Source organism: Condylura cristata, unplaced genomic scaffold (assembly GCF_000260355.1).
Source record: "Condylura cristata isolate star-nosed mole 26May11 unplaced genomic scaffold, ConCri1.0 scaffold00013, whole genome shotgun sequence".
NCBI classification, from domain to species: domain Eukaryota; kingdom Metazoa; phylum Chordata; class Mammalia; order Eulipotyphla; family Talpidae; genus Condylura; species Condylura cristata.
The window spans coordinates 36,482,570-36,504,255 of record NW_004567114.1 but is presented as its reverse complement, the minus strand read 5'-3'; the positions used below and the strand labels follow the sequence as shown (position 1 = coordinate 36,504,255).

At 32.9% G+C, this 21,686-nt stretch overlaps 1 protein-coding gene across 1 annotated transcript in view; it reads right to left on the bottom strand.

Annotated features, from left to right (window-relative positions):
• DDHD1 (DDHD domain containing 1) overlaps positions 1–21,686 on the bottom strand; it is a 71,188-nt gene that overhangs the window by 5,985 nt on the left and 43,517 nt on the right. Inside the window, exons 5-12 of the mRNA XM_004682094.2 lie at positions 21,133–21,170; positions 19,201–19,307; positions 12,892–13,154; positions 11,235–11,310; positions 8,433–8,582; positions 5,719–5,971; positions 4,562–4,747; positions 1,984–2,067 (exon numbers count right to left, since the gene is read on the bottom strand). Coding sequence (XP_004682151.1) covers positions 1,984–2,067; positions 4,562–4,747; positions 5,719–5,971; positions 8,433–8,582; positions 11,235–11,310; positions 12,892–13,154; positions 19,201–19,307; positions 21,133–21,170 — 1,157 coding nt within the window. The remainder of the gene's footprint in view (positions 1–1,983; positions 2,068–4,561; positions 4,748–5,718; positions 5,972–8,432; positions 8,583–11,234; positions 11,311–12,891; positions 13,155–19,200; positions 19,308–21,132; positions 21,171–21,686) is intronic.

Below are 21,686 nucleotides of genomic sequence, written 5' to 3'. Positions count from 1 at the left end.
TCATTGCATGATTTTGGGCTCCAGGAAAACATCAAGAAAAATATAAGTACTGGTAAATGAAACTCTGGTGTAAGATTCATTAGCAATAAGACTATGTCCAGAGTTGTTGTTAGCAAGTCAACCTTATTTTTGTGCTTTTACTATATACTTCATGTGGTTAGTTGGTTGACACTCAAGGACTACTGACATTTTGTAAATTATCTCAGTTCAAATATATTTAAGAATATTCTCCAACCATCATTTATCAAAAAGAAAAATCAACAACTCTAAAATGAATTTTATAATTGTTGTCATATCCGTCAAATTTTTTCCTATCATAAATCTACCCTGAAAGACATTCACAGACCTAACATTTAATAACAGATGGGCTTTGTGGGCAAATAAAGTTTATATGGGTGAATCCTGAATATAAAGAAATTCTAGGAGATCGAACCATCTAAGAAACTTTTCTAGACACATTTAGAAAACTTCCACTTTTGTTCTTTATAAGTACTATGTTTCTATGTTTTTGCTGATGCTGTTTCTTCTCTCTGCAATCTATTTTCTGATTCTCTGTCCAAGTCCTACTTCCACCACGACCTTTATGATTTCCCCAGGTGAAAACACTTCTCATTCCTCAGAACTGATACAATTCTTTATATGTACTCTCCGATGTGGCTTATCATAGTCTACCATAATAATTATTTGAGTTATCCACTTTTCTTACTACAACTTTACCCTCCATAAAGGATCGAATTTCCACAAGAGCATTTAGTATACTATGGTAAGCACTGAAGTTTGTTTTATCTCGATATCTTTTCTAATGCCTATCACTGCTTCTTAGTTCATGGTAAACTTAAAAAATTATTGTTGAATGGCTAAAAATAGGGCAGGAAAAAGTGGAAGTCACATATATGTGTCTATCTCAATCAGATGTAGTTAGGATTACTGGTCAAATTGCTTAGGAAACTAGGGTGGGTTTAAGACAGTAGATATAAGGTCTACTTGGTCTACTTGATCATAGACCATGTAGATGAGTGGCTTCATTTTCAAAAATTCAAAAAGCAAAAATCAAATGATTTCTTTATGAAAGTGACTATTACATGGGTAAGGACCAGAGAAAGCAATTATGCAAGTTTATTTCTTGAGAATTTTACCAAGTTAGATCAAACTGTTGCTAAAACAAAACAAAAACAAACCAGCTTGTTTTGGGTTTGGAATTTGCATCAAATTTTTTTGGAAATGAAAAAAGTATGAAAATTAGAAATTAAAAAAAGAACTTGAAAAATCAGATATGATTAATAAAATCCAAAGAAAAACCTGTAGTATACTTTTTTGTGAAAAATGAAGTCCACTATTAAAAGAAGGGAGGGAAGTGGTAGTAGGAAAAGGAATAAGAAATTAATGATAAAAACAATTTTAAGCTGCTAAAATTGATCTTTAGTGAAACCTCAAAATCTGCTGAAAACTGAGATTAAAAATATCTCATACCTATTATTAATTTTTAAAAAGTGAACCTGTTCCTCCAAAGAATATTAAATAGTTGTGTTGAAACCAGATATCAGTTATGCCATAACTATAAGTATTGATTATGTTATTGAAATCTGAAATAACTATGAATGATTAAATTCTTTATAATTTGAAATTTTTTTGTATCTACCTTTATTACACAGAAAGAATAGCAAACCTCCTCTGAAGCATCCAGGACAATAGAGAAGAAAATGACCTAATGCTTTCCTCCCCTCTCTATCAGCTTCTTTCTTTGTGGGAAATACAGGAGTATCATATATCTCATCACATTAAGCAGCTTATCAATACTAGTGTTTCAGGACCACTACCACTTAAGATTAGAAAATACAGGAAGAAATATATATACAATAGTCTATAATGGTAACATTCAAGCTGATCTCATAGAAGAATTGATCCAATTTTTCAGTGAGCAAAAGAACTCAGTGTAGGTCATTTTCATAGTATTCTGAATTCTATTCCTGACATATACCATACCGAGGGCATTATCTTTATTCTGCATTACATTTTCCGGAAAAAGAAGTTGTGGGAGATTAAATAACGATTCCTGAAGTCTGACATCTGTGAAAAGAAAACATAAGATGCTGTAAAGTGTTGTTTGATGGATACAAATGGCCTTCACTGATGCAGTGGCCAAAAGTTAGAACAATCCTCCCAAATTAGTTGATTAAACTAGCATACATAAAGAAGTATACACTGTGGTTTCTTTTGAAGAGCTCTTTCATGGAAAATGTAAGCATAAGTAACTTTGAAATAGCATGTCATAATCTGTTAACACCCAGATATCCCCCAAATTTATAGTACATGTCCAGGCTAATTTAGTGGCAAAATAATGCTAAAAGAAATAGATCTTCTCATAATTGTGACAAACACAGGAGTGTGCAAGAAATGAAATAATAAACCACTGGAAAAAAGCCTAGATTTTCAAAAGAGATGAAGAGTAGCTATACAAGATGCTCCAACTTGATGACAATAACATGGCTTGAAAGTTTAAGTTATTCTTCAAAGTAACCCTGAATCAATCATGAACTCTTAAGTCCACATCCACTTACCCTCAAAGAACAAGAGGCAAAGTCAGGAGCTACTGAATTAAAGGTTATTGAGAACTCAGGTAATCAGTGTGAGCAGAAAGAAGAAAGGAAAGAAGCCAGAATCACACCAAGTCACAAAGACCAAATTGCAGAAAGACTGAAGGAAGAAAGGTTTCATGATTTACAAGATAAAGCCAAAACAGCAATTAGACAAAAGAAATCGTCTAAATCAGGTTAACATTGAAGAAGTAATTATTGAGGTAAGTCCAAGAATTAGTAAGGCAAATCTTGGGAATCTGATTTGAAATGCAGAATCCTACTATTGCCAACGGTTCAGTTTTTATGTTACATCTAAGTTTAGAGAAGAATATATGTAACTAAGACTTAATGATTAGCTCATGCTTAGTTGAGTCTGTAATCAACAAGGAATGTACTATTAAGACCATCAAAGAATTTATATGCAAGCATGACAAAATATATTTTGTTAAACTATCACAATATGATGAGGCAATACAGCTTATCACCTCTACTGACTGTTGTCCTAAAAGAAGAAATTGGGGGTTTCTCATATGATTTTGAAATCGATAAAATAAATTTTAAAGAATGAAAAAATACTTTTCTTGCCTCAGATTCTATAGATCCTGTACATATGTCCTTTTCATCCTTTCTTTGGGGCCCAAATCCTACCTTATTCTTATTCTTTCATTCATCCTAATATTTCCTATTTATCACTGTTGTATATGATTACATGGAATTGTGACTTTTATCTGCTAGCTTATAAAATTCTTTGAAATTAATTTTCCTCAGAAATTTAGAGTTCTTTTGATATCTGCATGTCACAGGAGAATTTTTTTATTTCCACAATAGCATTTCTGATATTAAATAGAAATGAGAATGTATGTCGGCAGCAGTATAGGGATTCATAAGAAAATACAAGAATTTTGTAAAAGTGTCAAAGTCTAGAAAGAAATTTCCAGGCAAGAACTTTCAAAATATTTGCAATTATGAAATTTTCAGTGCCCAGAGTCTGACAGTAATTAAATAAAGTTGAAAATGCTATTGGCCCAATTAAGCTTGGTGGGACATCTCATCCTGGTGTATGGCTAACTGTGGAGAAAGATCTAGTCTCTAGGACCATTGTATCTGAATTTTACTTTAAGTGAATTTTACAGATGGCAGTGGATACTGATCATTTTAAAATTTAGAATAGACACAGAAAATAAGGCTATAGAATATGTGAAATAAAATCTGTTAAAACATTTTAGAGAAATAAAAGTAAAAATTTCCTCTTGCTTTATAGTTAAAGCAACAGCTAGTTTAGAACCTATATTTCCTTATAATATCAAAGGAAAATAGGAATTGACTTATTAGTTTTATTTTGTTTCAGATTTAAATATAAGGATTAAGTTTAGAGCCCTGGCAATAAATATATACTTAAGAATATATTTATAGTTGTTCATAAATATTAAATATTTTAAACCTTATAAGTTTACTGAAAAAAATTAACTAATGCTCCATGCTAGTGAGAAGTCCAGCATAACTTCACTTATTCACTCATTTCTTGAGTAACTACTTCATTTAAAGGTAGCTAGGATAACACTGTAAACCACACAGAAGATCCACTACAATTTAAATTTTGAATGCTGGATAAAGGGAAATGTAAGATTAGGAGCAGAATGGCCTTTGTCAAGGAATTTTTAAAAAAATACCAATACTATATAGCACAGGTTTGATATATTTACATAAACATGTTTACGACTGAGGACTATGTATAAAAAACTCTACAAAAATCATTATTTACCCCCAAGATTTGTTTTATGCTTGATGTCTAAGAACCCTATACTATAAGGCCCCGATCATTAATATTCTTAATTATTAATTCACCAATGCAGACAGTAACTGCGTTTACCTGGGGATTATCTTAAAAATGTAAGCAGAGGAACGGTGTTAATATCTTAATCTGCTCTCTCCTCAAGTTTAAAAATATATAATATAAACTTAAGGAACAAACTGTATGAACTAACATGCAGAATCAAGAAAGCCAGAGCTGCTATGTGGAAGAGTCTGTGTTGCCACAGTGGCAGGAGGTGGTGAGGGGACTGGCTTCTTTTCTTCTTCTATAGTGTCTTTTGATGTCTCCGATGGAACAGATGAACGTCCAAACCTTGAGAACAGCATTCCTCCAAGTCCTTTTCCAATGCTAGCAGCACCTGTATTTCACAAAACCGGGAGGTCACTGAATTACCTGATATTTCAAGTTAAACATCAATACCCATCAGTTTTGACTAAAGACCAAAATTTAGTCATATGTTGGAAATATAAGAAAATCAAAATTGATTATAGGTTTCTAAATAAAAACAGAGCCAAACAGAATGAAAGGTAAATAATCAATACAAATATAAGTAAAAAATGAAGGAATAAAGATTCTATTTTATTCAAGTACTTTTTATTCAAGGTATCTGGTGAAAATGAAAAAACCTAATACATTTTTAAATAAAATTATGGGTATAAATTTACTATTGATAAACTTACTACTGAAGCGGTTATGTTACAAAGATGCTCTCAATAAACAATCTGCAAGAATGACTAAATGAAATATAGTTATGTTCTGCAGATAAAGCTTAATATAGTGCCACCTTGTGGCATATTTATATTAAGGCAACTTTAACTAAAAGCAATGGACAAATTCAAGTGGCAAATAATTGAGTTCCAGTGTTTTACCAAAGTAAGTGAATGGTACTATATGAGGATCATTCAAAGGGAAATTAAATATTCTTGTATCCCTCAGGAAAGAGAAAATTTGAAACACTTTTAACATTGGGTTGGCAGGGGTATCCTCAGAACGTAAGTAGGCTCTCATTTAACAGATGAGGATGCAGAATATTAAAAACTACATGACCTGCCTTAAGATTACACAGTAAGTGGTAGGGATAAGATTAAAAGAGGGGATTAAATCCCAGAATTCTTCTTGTCTATCCAGCTAGCTCATGCTCTGAAACAAGAGAATCTGCAAATCGAATACTTCAGAGCTTGTGGTTCTCAAATATGAACAATGAGAAAATTAATGGGGATTAACTGTTAGACATTTTACAATACACAGTTTTTTTCAATGGAGCCCAAATATAATACGTATAGAAAAAGTGCTTAGATTCACTGATAAGGATTACTTAAGAGAAACTACCTAGTATGCTTGCTTTGCCTATATTTGTTATAGATTCTCCGTAGTGTCGGCGGGATAAAACTGGTGAGGTCACAGGGCTTGGTATTGTTGAAATGCCTTCGTTCTCTGAAATTGAGGTAGGTTCTTTTGCCGGATGGAGAAAGCTTGGCTTCATATGTTCATAAGGTAGAGGATTTGAAGTATTATACCAGTGAATCTGGACAGGTGAAATGTTGCTGTAGTGTTTCAATATTAGTGGTTCTAATCTGTAAGCCTTGACAAAAGAATTCAAAGACACATTATCATTAGTGTATGACTGACACTTGGAATTCTGTTTTATGCTCAGTAAAGGTTAGAGAGAAGAAATTTTTAAAAAAATTGATATTTCTAACATGTATTCCCAAATGTTGACTGTTAAAAGTATGTATTTGGTCTATACATCCTTAGAGATGAAATTATAAACAAGAACAATTAGCCTAGGCCAACAATGCCCATTAATTAGTTTTCCTGAGAAATTAATTTTTTATTATGTTCTGATATCATTTAACAATTTTAGAGATTTATTTATATTTACTTATGCATATAAGAACTGAAGTATAGGCTACAGATGCAGGAGTGGGGTGTGGGGTGAGTGGATTCACCAGAGACCGAGTGGGAAGCAGAACAGGTAAGTCTACTGAAATACACTGCTGAGGGGAGCAGTAGTGGTTGAGACAGGAGAGGTCTGCTGTGCCACATGGTTTAGATCCCTGGTGGGGATAGAACTCACGGGCAGTGGCTGGCAATAGTTGAATAGCACTGAGACTAAACCCTGCACCACCAGGGAAGCCTCATTTAACAATTTTATACTAGTCTCACAAACAGTACTGAAAGCAGTGTGCAGTAAACAGTACTTGTTCTAGAACTACAGAATCTGATCTAACTAGGGAATTTTGGGTCTTTTGGCCCTCAACTGTGAATGGTAAGAGTATTAACACAGCAAAAAAGGGGCCATTTTTAATATCTTAGAAGCTATTACCAACATTTTTTTTTAAAGATTGATTTATTTATGCATACAGAACTTGGCTAGAGGTGCGGGGGTGGTGAGAGGATTCACCAGAGACCGAGTGGGGAGCAGAGTAGGCAGATCTACAAAGGGGAGCAGTGAGTGACAAAGGAGAGGTCTGCTGCACCATGTGGGTCATCTCACTGGCTGGGGATTGAACTCGTGTTGAAGCAGCTACAGCTAGCTTGCAGTGCTAAGCTTTAACCTGTTGCACCACCAGGGAGGGCCCTGTTACCAACTCTATTTTCAAACAGATTAATATTGTGATATGACAAATTAGATGTTGATATAACATCATTTCTCTATGTGAAGTTGGAATGATGTTAAGAGAAAAGCAGTGTACTTGTAGTCAAAATTTCCGGAGTATTCTGGTGTTTGTCACTTATCAACTGAATGACACTTATTGATGACACTTATTAATGACACTTTCTACAGTTTCTGGAACTGTAGAAAGGAGATTCAGTTCCTACTTCACAAAGGTATTGGAAAGAACAGATAATATTTGTGAAAATTACTTAACCACAGTCAAATTATTAAAAAAGCATTACTTAAAAAAAATCACAGAAAAACTATAAAGTGAATATGAAATTAATTTGTAATCATGAGTTTGGCACCATCTGTTTTAACAAGATCAAACAAAAGACAGGGTACACACTGAAAGCTCAGGATTCACCTATAAATTCAAATTCACTTTCAAGTTATAAGAAACAGGTAAAATAAATGTATATTAATGAAATACTTAAAATCTAATTAGGTATTTACACAAATTTTAGTTAATCCTAACCCTATGAGGTAAAATATTACCAGATATACCATCAGATAGCTAAATAGTCTGAGAAGTGAAGACCAAGACTGAGTAGTTTGTATTTGAATCTAATATTAGATTCCAATTCAGTGAAATTTATTTCTTAAGTATAGCAGCTTTGATATTTAACATACGGAAAATTTTCTAGAATCCTGATAATTAGCAAATGACATATTTATTTGGTACAAACTAAAGTTCTTTGAAAAGATCTTACACAAATATATAATGCTATTTTTCAGAGAATGAGTGCTACTTAAAATAATTCATTTTAAGTTTAGTTACATCTAGCCCAAAAAGACTTAAATAAGTATTTTTTCTTATTTAAAAGTCTTACATGGCATTAAGCTATTTACCAAACAAGATCCCTGCAAAGTTTAAGAAAAACTGGTAGAACAAACATAATTTCATATTTCACATCCAAAATTTCATAATTCTACAAGCTAAAATAAACTTCTCTACTTTTTCATGCTATATATTATAAACATATAATTATATATAACTAATATAGTATTTAACTAATTTCATTTCTAAGAGGATCTAACAAACACTTTAATATTGTGTAGGTTTTAGAGAAAAAATGTATTTAAAGTGGGATTTTCAAAATTTATGGTTATTAGGTTAATAGTATTACAATTGGTTAAGGTTCAAAAGTCTGATGACTCCAGTCACTCATATTAAATGTCCAGGTATTTTTTTTTAATTACCACCTAAAATTGGTCATCTCTAAAGTATTTTATTTTTCAATCCCTAAATTAACCAAACACAAATATTTTAAAAATTAGTTTTTTATTAGTTCAGATTATCTGAGTTATCTCATAGGACTTTCTTATAGTCTCTTAGGGATAATTTATTACTGACAGAAAAATATCTATATTAGTATCTCACCACTGGATCTGTTGGATGAAAAATATTTAATAACCGGTTACAAATCTCTCGAGGCAAAATATGGTCTTGACTTCCAGAGTTTCCTGGGCGGATGCCACGCAATGCCAAAAAAACTGCTAGTGGGGATCCCATGCAGAAGAAATTCTCCACCTAAAATGATAAAGGCATCCTAAATTTAAAAAGATGGTGATGTATTCTAGGTACATAGTATATAAAGAAATGCAGCTAATAAAAGTAACTCCAAATATACTTATCTTTTTAAATGAGCTTGTCCAAGTGGTATTTGTATTATTTGTTAACCATTAGTTATTCTAAACAATATTTTTAGGAGCAACTTCATTATTTTAAGTCTCACAAAACAGAGAATGAGGACAGGGGAAGGAAGATCACTTCATTATGTGTTTCTATAAACTAATCAAATGTGTATTAAACTAATATTCTGTGTGAAGTAATGTACTAGGAGTTAGGAAAGATAAAAAGCTCAATAAGGCAGAGTCTCCAGAATAAAATAAGTGCTAGATAGGGGGAAGCAAATGTTAGCATGAAGAATAATTAATTATAGTTGAGGATTTACAAACAAGGTAGTGTTTTGCACTGCCTATAAAGGATGAAAAGGATCTCCATAGTTGGTTTCAGACACTGGTGCTGGAAATGTTCTACATTGATACACTAAAGCAGAGGCAGGGGAGAACTGGGTTTAATTTAGAGAAAAGAAATAATCTGATACGGTTGAAAACTTGAGTGTGTAAGGACAATGTAGCTTGCAATGCAAATGTACAGCATAATGACTGAAAAAGTTAGACTTACTATATAGGTAGTAAGGAAAAAAGGATTCAACTCATATTTTACTACCAAGTAAACCCGACATAGTATTAATGTGTACCAGAGAGTGTAGAAGAACTGGAAAATTGAGGTTGGAAAACAGGGTGAATCTGAAAAGTGAGTAACCTGAAGACAAGTTAAATAGTACCAATACGTGTTTATCAAAGAGATCATCTGAACTTGGGCAGGACAAGCTGTTCCATTCAGAAAAAGAAATATGACAAGACAGGGTGACATTAATAAGACTAATTAGAGATGGAGGCTCATGAAAAAAGAGAGACAATTCATAAGACTTGGGTCTGAATGAGTGAGAGGATAGTGGCTCCTTTAAACCACAGAAAACTCGATGCAAATCTTGTTTTTGTTCATAAATTTAAAGTATCTGTTAACATCTCTAATATGGAGCTAAAAATTCAGGGCAAGAGATAAAGAACTGAACATGTTATCATTCAAGCCTATGAGTCACTATCAAAGAAGTGATGTGCATTTACACAGACCGGGAAGTGCAGAGTAAGAGAAGGGCTTTAATTAGAACTATGAGGAAAGCCTACATTTGAATAGCAGGTGAAAAAGGTGAAACTACAAAAGGGAGAATGAAAGGAGAGGAGAACCAAGAGTAATGCAGAAATATGGAAATGAAGGTAAGAGAAGGCATCAAGAAAAGTGAGGTGGCTAAAAGCACTGATTTACACAAAGAACGTCATACTTTTTCTTCTAAATCAATCCTACCTCACACAATCTTGATGAGTGTGACAGCCCAAATTCATCCTTCCTTCTATCACCAACATCCTCCAGTCATTCCAACAGACTAATTCTAATGTTTCGTTTCCTCCTCTTTGTACTATATTGTAACAGTGCACCTGCCTACAGTTTTGTACACCTTTAATTCCCTCCCTCTAAAATTACTCCCAGATGAATTTTTTCTTCTTCAAAATGAAAAAAAAAAAAAATAAAAATATATCTATAATGAAATGGCATATTACGTTAAGGAATGTTTAGAAAGCTTTGGTTTTCATGGATTGGCTAATTTAAATATGACTGAAGATTGAAGAAAATTAACTTGTTTAAGTTAAGAAAAATGAAAGTATTACAAACAATATTTGACATATAGAAATACAAGAAAACACTGATTTCTGAAAGGAATATGATCATTTCTTTTTCTATAAATGAGGAAAAGAGTAAAGGACAACAAAGGTTAAAGAAAGGCACAAAAATTTTGGGGGCAGAAGAGAAAGCTATATATAAAACTGATTTATAAAGCTTTTTTCCACTCAGATCAAAAACAAGTTTTTATTTCTAGTTCTCCCTAATCTCCCACTGTCTGCCCTCTTCTATATTCCAGTCATTCTGGTTTGCTCACCCTTCTCCAAACCCCCACCCTGTCTTATGCATTTGTTGTACATTTCTCTTTGAAATGCCATCCCTAGAATCATCACTGATAGATATACTTCTATTTATTTTTCTTAACCAACTACAATTAGTTTAGTCACTAGGTTTGTGAACTCTAAAAATTAAAAATTCCCAGATTTGTCTCATTTTTCTTTCCCATTACTCATGATTACTTGCTGTTTCTTGAAAGTACTATAAGGTTATATTCTTCCATGTCTTTGTTTATGCTCTTTCTTTTATACAGCATAGGGTTTCTACTCCTTCATTTAGCAATATCCACTTTGCTGAAATCAAATACAACTGTCATTCCTTAGTAAACCTTTCAGAAAAAGTCGTAACTTCTTGTTATAACTATATATATTTCACATATATCATTCTGTGTGCTGCTATTAATATGAAAGCTGAGGAAATACCTCATCCCTTCTTTTCTTTTTAGAATCCAGAAACGAGTAGTGTCTAACACTTACAGTATGTGTTCAATAAAATGCATTTGAAAGAATACCTAAAATATCATTTGCATTCTAATGTTTCACATGATGCTTGAAAAAAAAATCTTGGTGCATAATGAAAGTCTCACCTTTCTTTCCTTACCTTAAATTTTAAGGCAGGTGTCTGTGACATAGATGAAGCCTTTAATCCATGTAGCCGTTCTTCTATTTCTTTCAGCCTGAGAAGGAATATAAAGTTATGTATACATTCATATTTACAATTTCAAATACTTTAGATCCTCAACAGTTCATTAAAATATAAAGAAAAAAAATGGCCCATTATCCAATTCCTCAAATTCCTAGTATTTAATAAATGTACCTCAGGATTACAGAAAGTCCATTAAAACTTATAAAATGTTTAGTAAAATCATACTACCTATAGTTAATAGCTTTTTGGAGGAGGGTATCCTTCAATAAAATGTGAGGCGCATGCAAGCATTTACACACACCTTTAAAAAATTACACCAAATGTTCATAGCATATATTATTCCATGTTATTCTTTTCTATACTTAATAATAACTCTTTGATATCTTTTCATTTCATTGCCTTCAAACCTACTCAATCTTTCTAACATTTGTGTTAATTGTCCATTATATGGATGAACCACAATTGAACCCTTCTCTGCTGATGTGCATTTGGATTCTTTGAATACTTTCCTATTACAATGTTCTGTACCTCCTTACATTTAACAATGAAACTAAGTTTAAAAAAAGGTGCAGTTAATAAATTTTTTTTAAAGATTTATTTATTTGTGCATACAGAACTGGGGTACAGGTCAGAAGTGCAGGGGTGGTGAGAGAATTCACCAGAGACCAAGTGGGGAGCAGAACAGGCCAACTGATGAAGTACACTGCTGAGGGGAGCAGCAGGGGGTCAGGAGAGGTCTGCCATGCCATGTGGTCACCTCCAGGGCAGGCGGGAATCGAACTCATGAGGAACTGGCTTTAGCTTCTTAGTGCTGTGCTTTAACCCGCTGCGCCACCAGGGAGGGCCCGCAGTTAAAAATTTTAAACAGATTTTATATCTAAAATGCTGCTCTGAGACTTGATAAACATAACATTTTCTTTCAAAACTATAAATTATTTTGACATTATAAAATTTTCTTATCTAGCCTATGGGACTCAGATTCTGAATGAATCCTTATATAAGTTTTATAAAACTAAAACAAATGCAAGGCCTCTTAAGTAAAAATTTTAGTCAACAAGAATGGTCTTTTTATATTGATATCAAAATGAATGATGCTTCAACTATATGATAAGAGCACAACAAATATTGAGCTTGTAATGACAGATGTAGAAGGGAATGTAGCAAAAATTAAAAGATAGGATTGGAAGGCCATATGATCAAATAATTGTAAAATCTATCAAAAATATATTTGCTAAGAAAAAAGGACTTTAAATTTATTTTTAGAATAAAAAAGGGAAAGGAACATCACTATAGATTTGCAAAACTACAAAGGACTACAAACTAGTAAACATTTTCATCAAGGATTCTACACAGTAATTTAGCTCAGAATAAGTTTTAGACTTCACTTCCAATGAACTGTGGAGAAAAGAAGGAAAAATAGTAAATGACAAAACTATTTTGTACTATAGAAAAAAATAGGTAGTAAGCATGAAAATTAATATAGGCTCTCATAGACAAGATCTAAGTTTTGTTTCTGAAACAATGTATTTTTTTCTTTAACATGAAACTCTTCAGAGGTTTTGTAACTCCATGAAAAAAATTTACACTCTCTTAAGAGACTAGGGCATTTTACCGTCGTTTCGTTATATAGAGTTCATCAAGAAGATGTCTTTCTTCATAGCTCATCCATCGCTCATCAGGCAATTCTTCTTCCTTCTGCAGTAATTGTTCATAGAGTCGAACTGGATTCCAGCCAGTCATTATGTCATAAGTAATTACACATCCCAAAGAATGTGACACTATTGAGACTTTACCCCCCTTTTCTTCAAAGTCTGGATTCCGAGAACAAAAAAGGGAATATAATCGATTGAGCTCTTGTTGAAGGCCTTTAACTAGCTGTTTGGAAAAAAAAATTATCATATTAATCACTGACTAATATAAACCTTAATTCTTAATTCAAATACATTAAGAAATAAAAAACTTATTACTGGCCAAATATGCATATTACTAAAATTAACTCAGGTGCTTCACAACCTTGCAAGAAATTAAATATATACAATATTGTAATCATTATCATTAAAGAATAAAGGCAGATGTTACCAATACAAATCCTTACACCAACTCCATAGTCCTCAAACCAAATATGACTATATGATCCAACAGTTCCACAGATTAAAAATTTCATACAGGTGTGAAGAAGATTGCTAAAGAGCCACAGGAAATGTCTTCATTTCAATGTACATAACATATGCAATTCTAATTTTTTATATTGTAGTTTCTCGTTCCTAGAAAGAGTATTTTAGTTTAGGATAAAAAGTATGCTACTGCATTATGCATAAAAATAATGTAATGAAAAGTCATAGTATTACTGAACAGCTAATAGTGATCTACTTTATATTCATTAAGCTGACAATTTAGATGTAAGTTGTTTTATAAGGATGGGAGCTAGGGGTCTTTTTTTAAGGTTTAGAGTTTAGTAATGTGGAAAGTAGTCATTTTTCTTTGTAAAATTACTTTCCTTAAAAATTAGCTTTAACAGATATTACTGAGATATTATATAAATTCAGAAGAATAAGATTAAGGTAGTCCTCTCCTCTCTCTCTTATTGCTTGCTACTATTTGAGTATAAATTTCCTGTTTGATATTCAACTTCTCACTTCAGTACTTAAAATACCAGTAGCTATTGCAATATACAAATCTTATAGGTTGCTTTCCTTTTCAACCTTGCTATTTTGTCTCAAGAAATAACTACAGCATCATACTTTACTGAATGTTCCCTACCTCTAGATAAAAATGGAAACTGCTGACATAAACATAAAACCATTTCTCACCCTGGCAATTTTTCACTTCCATGCTTGGTGGGGTTAGCAGTGACATGAATGAAGGAATGGTACATTCTCTGATAGTTCCCCAGTCTCAGCACTCTATAGAGCGATACTGAGGTCTGGTAAAAGCAAGAGAAACCATGTCTGATGAAATATATCTAGCCAATGAAGAAAGAGAAGATGGTGAGCTGGTAGCATGTGGAAACAATAAGCTATTGTTCATCTTGGAAGGAACATTAATGTTTTACTTTAATTGGGCATTTCAATTTTTTTCCCTTTGAAATGCAAAAAGAATCCCATGCTTTAGTGCAATGCTTCTCTAACTTCCAATGTACATCAGAATCACCTGTTTGTTAAATGTAGATTACTAGGCACTATCCTGGAATTTCTGACAGCAATTCTGAGATGCAGCCAGCCTGATAATTTGTATTCCTAATAATTTCCCAGAAAATGCTGCTGCTGCTACTTAAGAGACCATATTTTAGCACATTTTAGGAGCTAGTGCTCCATGGTAAATGCATATGAAAACCTATGACATGGGAGGTAATAAATTTTAGTCAATATAGTGTAAGAAATATGTGTGATATGAAATTACATGGCTCTGTGGAACTTGGATTTAATATTATTAACTAATCTTTAAAATTTTATAATTTTCCTGATTTATAATCTATACGAAGGGAGGTGTAGAAAAGCTAATGTTTAGATAAAACAAATTCCTTTAAATGGATCATTTGTTAGTAATAGTTTTTACTCTTGAAGGTCTTAATTTTAAGACTCATACCATGTAAATCTAGAAATGCTAAAGATACATATTTTAATACTCTGACTAAAGTACCCAACCATATGACACAAAGGAAAGTTTCTGAAGAGCTTATGTTTTCATTTATTTTAATAACCATATAAACTTATAGAACAGATAGTTCTTACTTCCTTATTATTAGAACATATTTAGATATGGCCTCATTTTACATATCTGCCTACATGTACATAAAAAAGAATATTGTGGTCAGTACATTATGATTTTGAAAGCTAATTTAAAAAATGGTTTTATATTACCTCTAAATGCTTTTGTGAGTCATCTACTAGGCAGCAACAGAATTCCAACTTTTCGTTGTGTCCAAAGTCTTGTCTTGTTAAGGTTCCTGCCACTTTCCCCTCTCTAATCCAATTACATTCTCCCAGTTAGTATATCTATGTAACCATATATCATCATTTGAGATGTTTGAAACAAAAAAATTAATGATATACCTGGTGCTAATTTTATTAGCACTGATCAAGTCAGCTAACCTCTTACAGATAGTGACAGGATGGTTTTTCTAAGAGTTTCAAATTCTCATAACTACAGCTTAAAAGTTAACATGTATAAGAAAAACAAAAGGGAAAAACGCAGCACTTTTTCAAGTTTCAAAATACAGCTAAAGAATATAATTAGTCTTTTGTAATTCTCTATTTTAAGGAATTTTAATGTGAAAAATTTAGTTTTATTCAACATGAATTAAATGATTAAAAATTAATCATTTTCATGTGTTATGAAATTCTTCACCTTTAAAAGTCATTGAAAAGGGAGCTGAGATGTATACAAGGTATACAGTACTCTGGATTTTTTGTGTTACTTCATTTAGGGTTGAAGTAAGAACCAAAGGCTCTCTGGTGAAATAATAGTTATTTTTACTTTTATTTTTTTTTTAACTATTCCTCAGACAGTTTGACCTGAACATTTTTTCCTTACCTATGGCTTTTAGTGACTACTGGATCACTACTTAAAGTCAATTAATGACTCAGAATCTCAAGATGATCCAATTTAAACTTCTGTGAAGATTAAGGTCACTGCAGTAGTTAACTTCACAAGTTGCCTGACATCTACCTGCCTGAGTATCTTTATCCTAAAGTGGTCACTTCTGTTTTATTTCCTATTTTTTGAGATAAAATTGACATATGACCTCTAGAAGTTTAAGGTGTACAACATAATGCTTTAGTATATGTATACGCTGTGAAACAGTTACGAGTTCAGTTAAAATTCATCATCTCACATATTCAGTTTTTCCTTGGGACACTTCATATTCCTTCACATATTCTCTATTCACTGATTCTTACTTTACTTTCTAAATTAACAGAACAAGTCTACTCTTTTCTTTAATGCAGATCTTGAAAAACATGAAGACAGATTGATATTTAATCACAACTTGAAAATTTAATGACCAGGAATTTTAATTATACTGGAAACCTTATATACTGTGTTTATGACATCTTTCATCAGGTAGGTATTTATAATTGAAGAAGCTGAAAGACTGAGTTTAAGAGTGGATTTGATTTACGGTTAAGTGGCAGGTTTTAAATCTGCATCTATTTGATGGCAAAGGCAGAGGAGGAATGAGTAAAAGGCTTTTATATGCTTATCAAATAAACCAAACAAGGCACATTATCACCAGATTTGTCTTAATCCTAGAGTCCCTTCTGGCTGTTATTTATAACTACCTTCCCTAAATAAACAGACACTCAAGAGAAATTAATTTATCTAGACTATTGTTACAGACTTTTTGGTGATGGAATTTTGATTTGCAAAGTCAGCTTTCCTTTCTGATTAAAAAGTCGGAACAACTTTGTCCACTTCTCACTAGGTACTTTTTGTTCTTCATAATGCCTTTAACCATTTATTTCCCAAACTCCCCCAATGGTCCACCTGGGGAACACAAATTCACAGGCTCTATCTCAGCCCACTCAATTAAAATCTCTAAGGAAGCAATATAGGGAACCATTTTTTTGTTTTTCCCTTAACTATTTATTTGGAAATTATTTCAAATTTATAAAATGTTACAAATAAAAATAGTACAAAGATCACTCAAATACCCTTTATTCAAGATTCATCTATTGTTAGCACGTAAGTCTATTTGTTCTATTTCCATCACACACATACACACACACAAACACACATGTGGAGCTATGAAGTTATAGTCCACCTGCCATGGTCCTTTACCTTTAAATACTCCAGTGTGTATTTCCTATGACTAGGATTATTCTCCTCCATAATCACAGAATAGTTTTCAATATTGTAAATTTACTTTGATACAATATTTAATCTAAACTATAATCCAGATTTTGTGAATTGATTATCTGAAAAATTTCCCTCCCTCCAGTACAGGACATAGTGTAGGATAAGATGTTGCATCTACCTCAAGTCTCTTTAACCTCCTTTAACCTGGAACATTTTCCAGATTAACTTGGAGTATCACCTTTTATAATATGCACATTTTAAAAGAACACAGTCCTAATACTATTGATTTTATTAATTCTCTATTTGTGTTTGCTGTTTCTTCATGGTTGTATTAATGCATAAGAAATACTGTGTCCTTCTCTTGGTGTCACATCTGGTGGATAATATAAGATCCATCTGTCCCTTAGGAACAAAGAATAAAGGCGATGTTGACTTCCACTTTTCATCCTTTTAAACTTAAAAACAATCTGTGAGGATACACTTTAAGACCTCATAGTTTTCCTGTCCTCGTCAAAAATTTATCTTATTTTAGCATCTGTTGCTGATTCTTTCTCAGTCCTCTCTTACTGGATCCTACCACTAACTATAAATGATGAATTTTGCAACTCCACCATTCCTTCTATATCTACCAGTAAGTCCTTGGCATACTACTTTAAGCAAAAGACTTCCCTTACTCCTAGTTATCTACTTATAATCAATATAGACACGAATTTCTCAATCACTTATGATTCCTTATTACTTTATGCTATTACAATTCTATTTTAAAAGTACTACCAATGATTCCTTAAATAAAATAATTATTTGGTGCTCAATGTTCCAGATTATGCTTTTTCATTTGATTACTGTTACTGTGTCCTGTTCCACCACACCTTTGGACATTTTCTTTCTGTTCAAACAAACAGTTCTAGTGTTGACTTGTATCTATCCTACTCCAAGCTCTGAGGCCACTCATTTTTCCAAGGAACCTAATGCTTCTTAGAGAGAAATAATAGTTCTAGAGACTGAGATTTGGGCCTCAGAAGGCGCTACCTGACCCTGACAAGCAAGTACTGCACCAGGGTGAGAAATTCCTCTTGAAGTCAAAAGTCATTAATAAAAACAAATGGCTGTTACTGCAAACTCTCTCTCACTGCCAGACTGAGGAAAACCCAAATCTTATCATTCTATCTCACATAGCCTTCTATTCAGTTTCTAAATAACTGCTCAAGCTTTCTACTATCTAGTATTTGGATATGGAAATTCACCCAAGTGGCCTATGCAGAGTTAATCAGGTTTTCTACCATTAGACTTCAAGAAAACCCACTTAAACTTTCTAACAAGTTTTTCAAAGAACCTTACCTTAATTTGATGTACAAGAAATTTCCTCTTCCTGCCCTCACTTTACTTTACCCCCTAGGATGTCTCTATGAGAATGAAAGCCTTTAAGTAATAGATAATGCTTAAGGGACTTTATTTTGGTTAATCTTCACTGTGGTAAATACAGTAATATTAGTCTTAAACTTTGTGAATCTATATACCTGTTTTAACCTTGAAAGATTGATTTTAAAAATGTTATAATCCAACTGAAGGTCAAAATGACCCCAGATTATTCTTAGGTGATTGTGATCTCAGCCCATTTCATATGCTAATGTCATCCCTCTGCCTGCTTAAAGTGTATAAAATAAATCTCTGCTAAAGGCAGAGCAGGAAGACTTACATCCAACTCCCATTGCCGTGTCTTCCTCACGCCTGCTCCTCTTTTTTCCCTTTTCCTCCTTTTTCTAGGAATCTCTGCTCGCAGACGCCATTCCCACCTTGAGACCCTGCCTATTCTGCCCCCCAATAACCTGTGATGGGGAAAGTCTCCGACAGTTTCAGTTACATATGAATATACAGAAAAACAAAATAAACAGTCAGACAAAACCAAACCAACACTTGACATCTGATTGCAAAATTGAGTGAACTAGGAGGGTAAACTGGAAGGGTGGTGGTGGTGGTGGCTGGGGTGGGGTGGGGTTTGGGAAAGGGTGGAGTGAGCCCATAAAGGTTGGTGGAGGATCACTGGGGTGATGGTGGGCATAGAATGAAAACAAATTTGAAGAGATCTAAAAAATACCCTAAGCAACAAGATAATTATGACACTTACTTCATCCCTATAAAGTGGACTGGTATAATACATTATGTCCATTGCACTGCTGTTCAGCATATCCCGTAAGCCTCGAACTTTGTCAGGAGTAATAGAATCAACAGTGTCTACAAATTAAAAAAAAAAAAAAAGTTAAACTTAGAGAAAACCTGCTTTAAAGAAAAATGAATTGTGAAAAACACATATTCCCTGAAATAATTTAACATTTAAATATTCTAGACTAGCTTTGTATCTAATATCTTTTCCATTTTTAAAACACATTACAAGAAAAAAAACAAAAAACAAGAGGACATGAGAAGAAAAAGAAACCAAAGTATAAACGCCATTATCAAATCTATAAAGTCTTATTTTTTTTTTTTTTTGATATACTGGATTTTGCCTAACAGTCAAGAATACCCATGGCATAATAGGCCATCTCTGTCCCTGTGCACAATCTCTATAGTCCCTTTTTTTGGTCTTTGTTTATCCTTGTTGGGCTTGGCAATATGCAATTAGAATGCCACTGGTGACAAACCAGCAACAAGTTTAAAGTTTCTTACACTTTACATATACATATCTTTAGTGAATCAAAGACTTTACAGGCAAGAGCTGTCAAATTACAAACATGTACAAAACCAAATCAGCATTGGGACATCCTTCAGTTAAAAAAACAAAATTAGTGTACTTCAGAGTATTAAAAAAAAAAGTTACATAAACTGTACCTAACCCATGGAAATTTGACCTAGGGAAGATTATTTTAATCTACTTCTTTCGTCTTTCAGTTTTTCAGCACCATCTGCCTAAATTACTACTTAATATAAAACTGACTGAATGCAAGGATATAAGCAAAACTTAGAAGTCATTCAAAGATACAAAGGGAAATACTGTGAAACAATGTTAATAATCTATTCCTATTTTTAAACTGGAAGCGAAAAGGTGTTGCAACAGATACAACCACTAAAGGTTTCATAGGTGTATGTGTTTTATATACTATGTAATAAATAGGTTTAAATGTATATACAATATATAAAATATACATCTATAGTAATGAAGGAAATGCATATTAAAACCACAATGAAATATCATTCACACCCATCAGGTAAAGGAAAGTAATAATACCACGTGTTGTTGATATGCAACAATAAGGATTCTCATTCACTACTGGTGTGGATGTAAATCAGTAAAATCACTTTGGCTTATCTTTCATTCTTTACAGTATCTATTGAGAAACAGAAGTTCCTAATTTTAATCTAATATAATTCCTATTTCTGCTTAGTTGTGCTTGTATATCTTGTTTAAGAATTCTTTCCCTATCCTGAAATCATGAAGCTCTGCTCCTGTTATTTCTTCTAATATCTTAAGGCCCTTGGTCTTTGTATGTGCTTTTGACTCAAGTGGAATGTAAAAGAGATAAATTTTACATTTCACACTCATGGGATAGTCAGTTACCAAGCATCATTTACAGAACAGGCCACCTTTTCATCAATAATCTGCAATAACACCTCCAAGCTAAGCATGGGTCTATTGAGTTTGTGTTCCAATCTGATATATTAATCTACCTACCTTCCTTGTGTCAGTATCACATGTTATTTTAGTAAATTACTGAACCTGAGAATGGGTTCATGGAAACAGCTAAATTTATAGCTTATCATTTAAAAGTACAATTGACAATCTGGGATTTATGAATGGCACCTGATGTAGGGGGCAGTCTGTGGGGTTGAATGTTTAACTTCCCTAGGCAGTAAGTGTCAAATTTAATGGGTATCCATTAAAAAGAGAATTTGTTGGTATGTGGAAAACATGCATACATTTGGTGTCACAAGTATTGAGAACAGAGAAAAACAGTGGTGTTTTTCCTTTTGCTTCTTTTACTCAGCACAGTATCTCTGGAGTTCTATTACATTTATTTAAATCTAACAGATGATTATAAACTCTTATTAAGTGTAAATTCACCCTTCTTGTCTGTATTTCTGAGAAGTCTCGACATGTATCTGGGTGAATGAGAAAAGCCTAAAAGACAGTGTTAATATGGTAGAATTTTATGTATGAGCTATTGCTGTGGAGAACTTTGCTCACAAGCATTAAAAAGCAACAACCTTATTACAGCTTTTGATTCCATTTATGGCTTAGTCAGTTATAACTTACATTCCTAACTATGAGACAGAATCACAGATGTCTCAGAAGCCTTGGAAATCATCCAGGCAGTATAGCACTGTGATAAACAAGGCTTCTTTCCATCACATAGACACAACTCCTCCTGCCACTTTTAGTTAATTTCAAATTTCACTGACTTTGTTTCCATATCAATAAGATGGAAAAAAATAGGTATTTCACAGATTTGTGCAAAAATTAAATGAGCTACTACATGCAAAATGAAGAGTTCCATGTACATAGTAAAGGCTCCACAAATGGCAGCTACTATTATGCCTATCATTACTCTCATTTTCCAAATTATGAAAATAATTAACATAAACATTCTACTTATATAGTTTTTTTTTTAAATATTT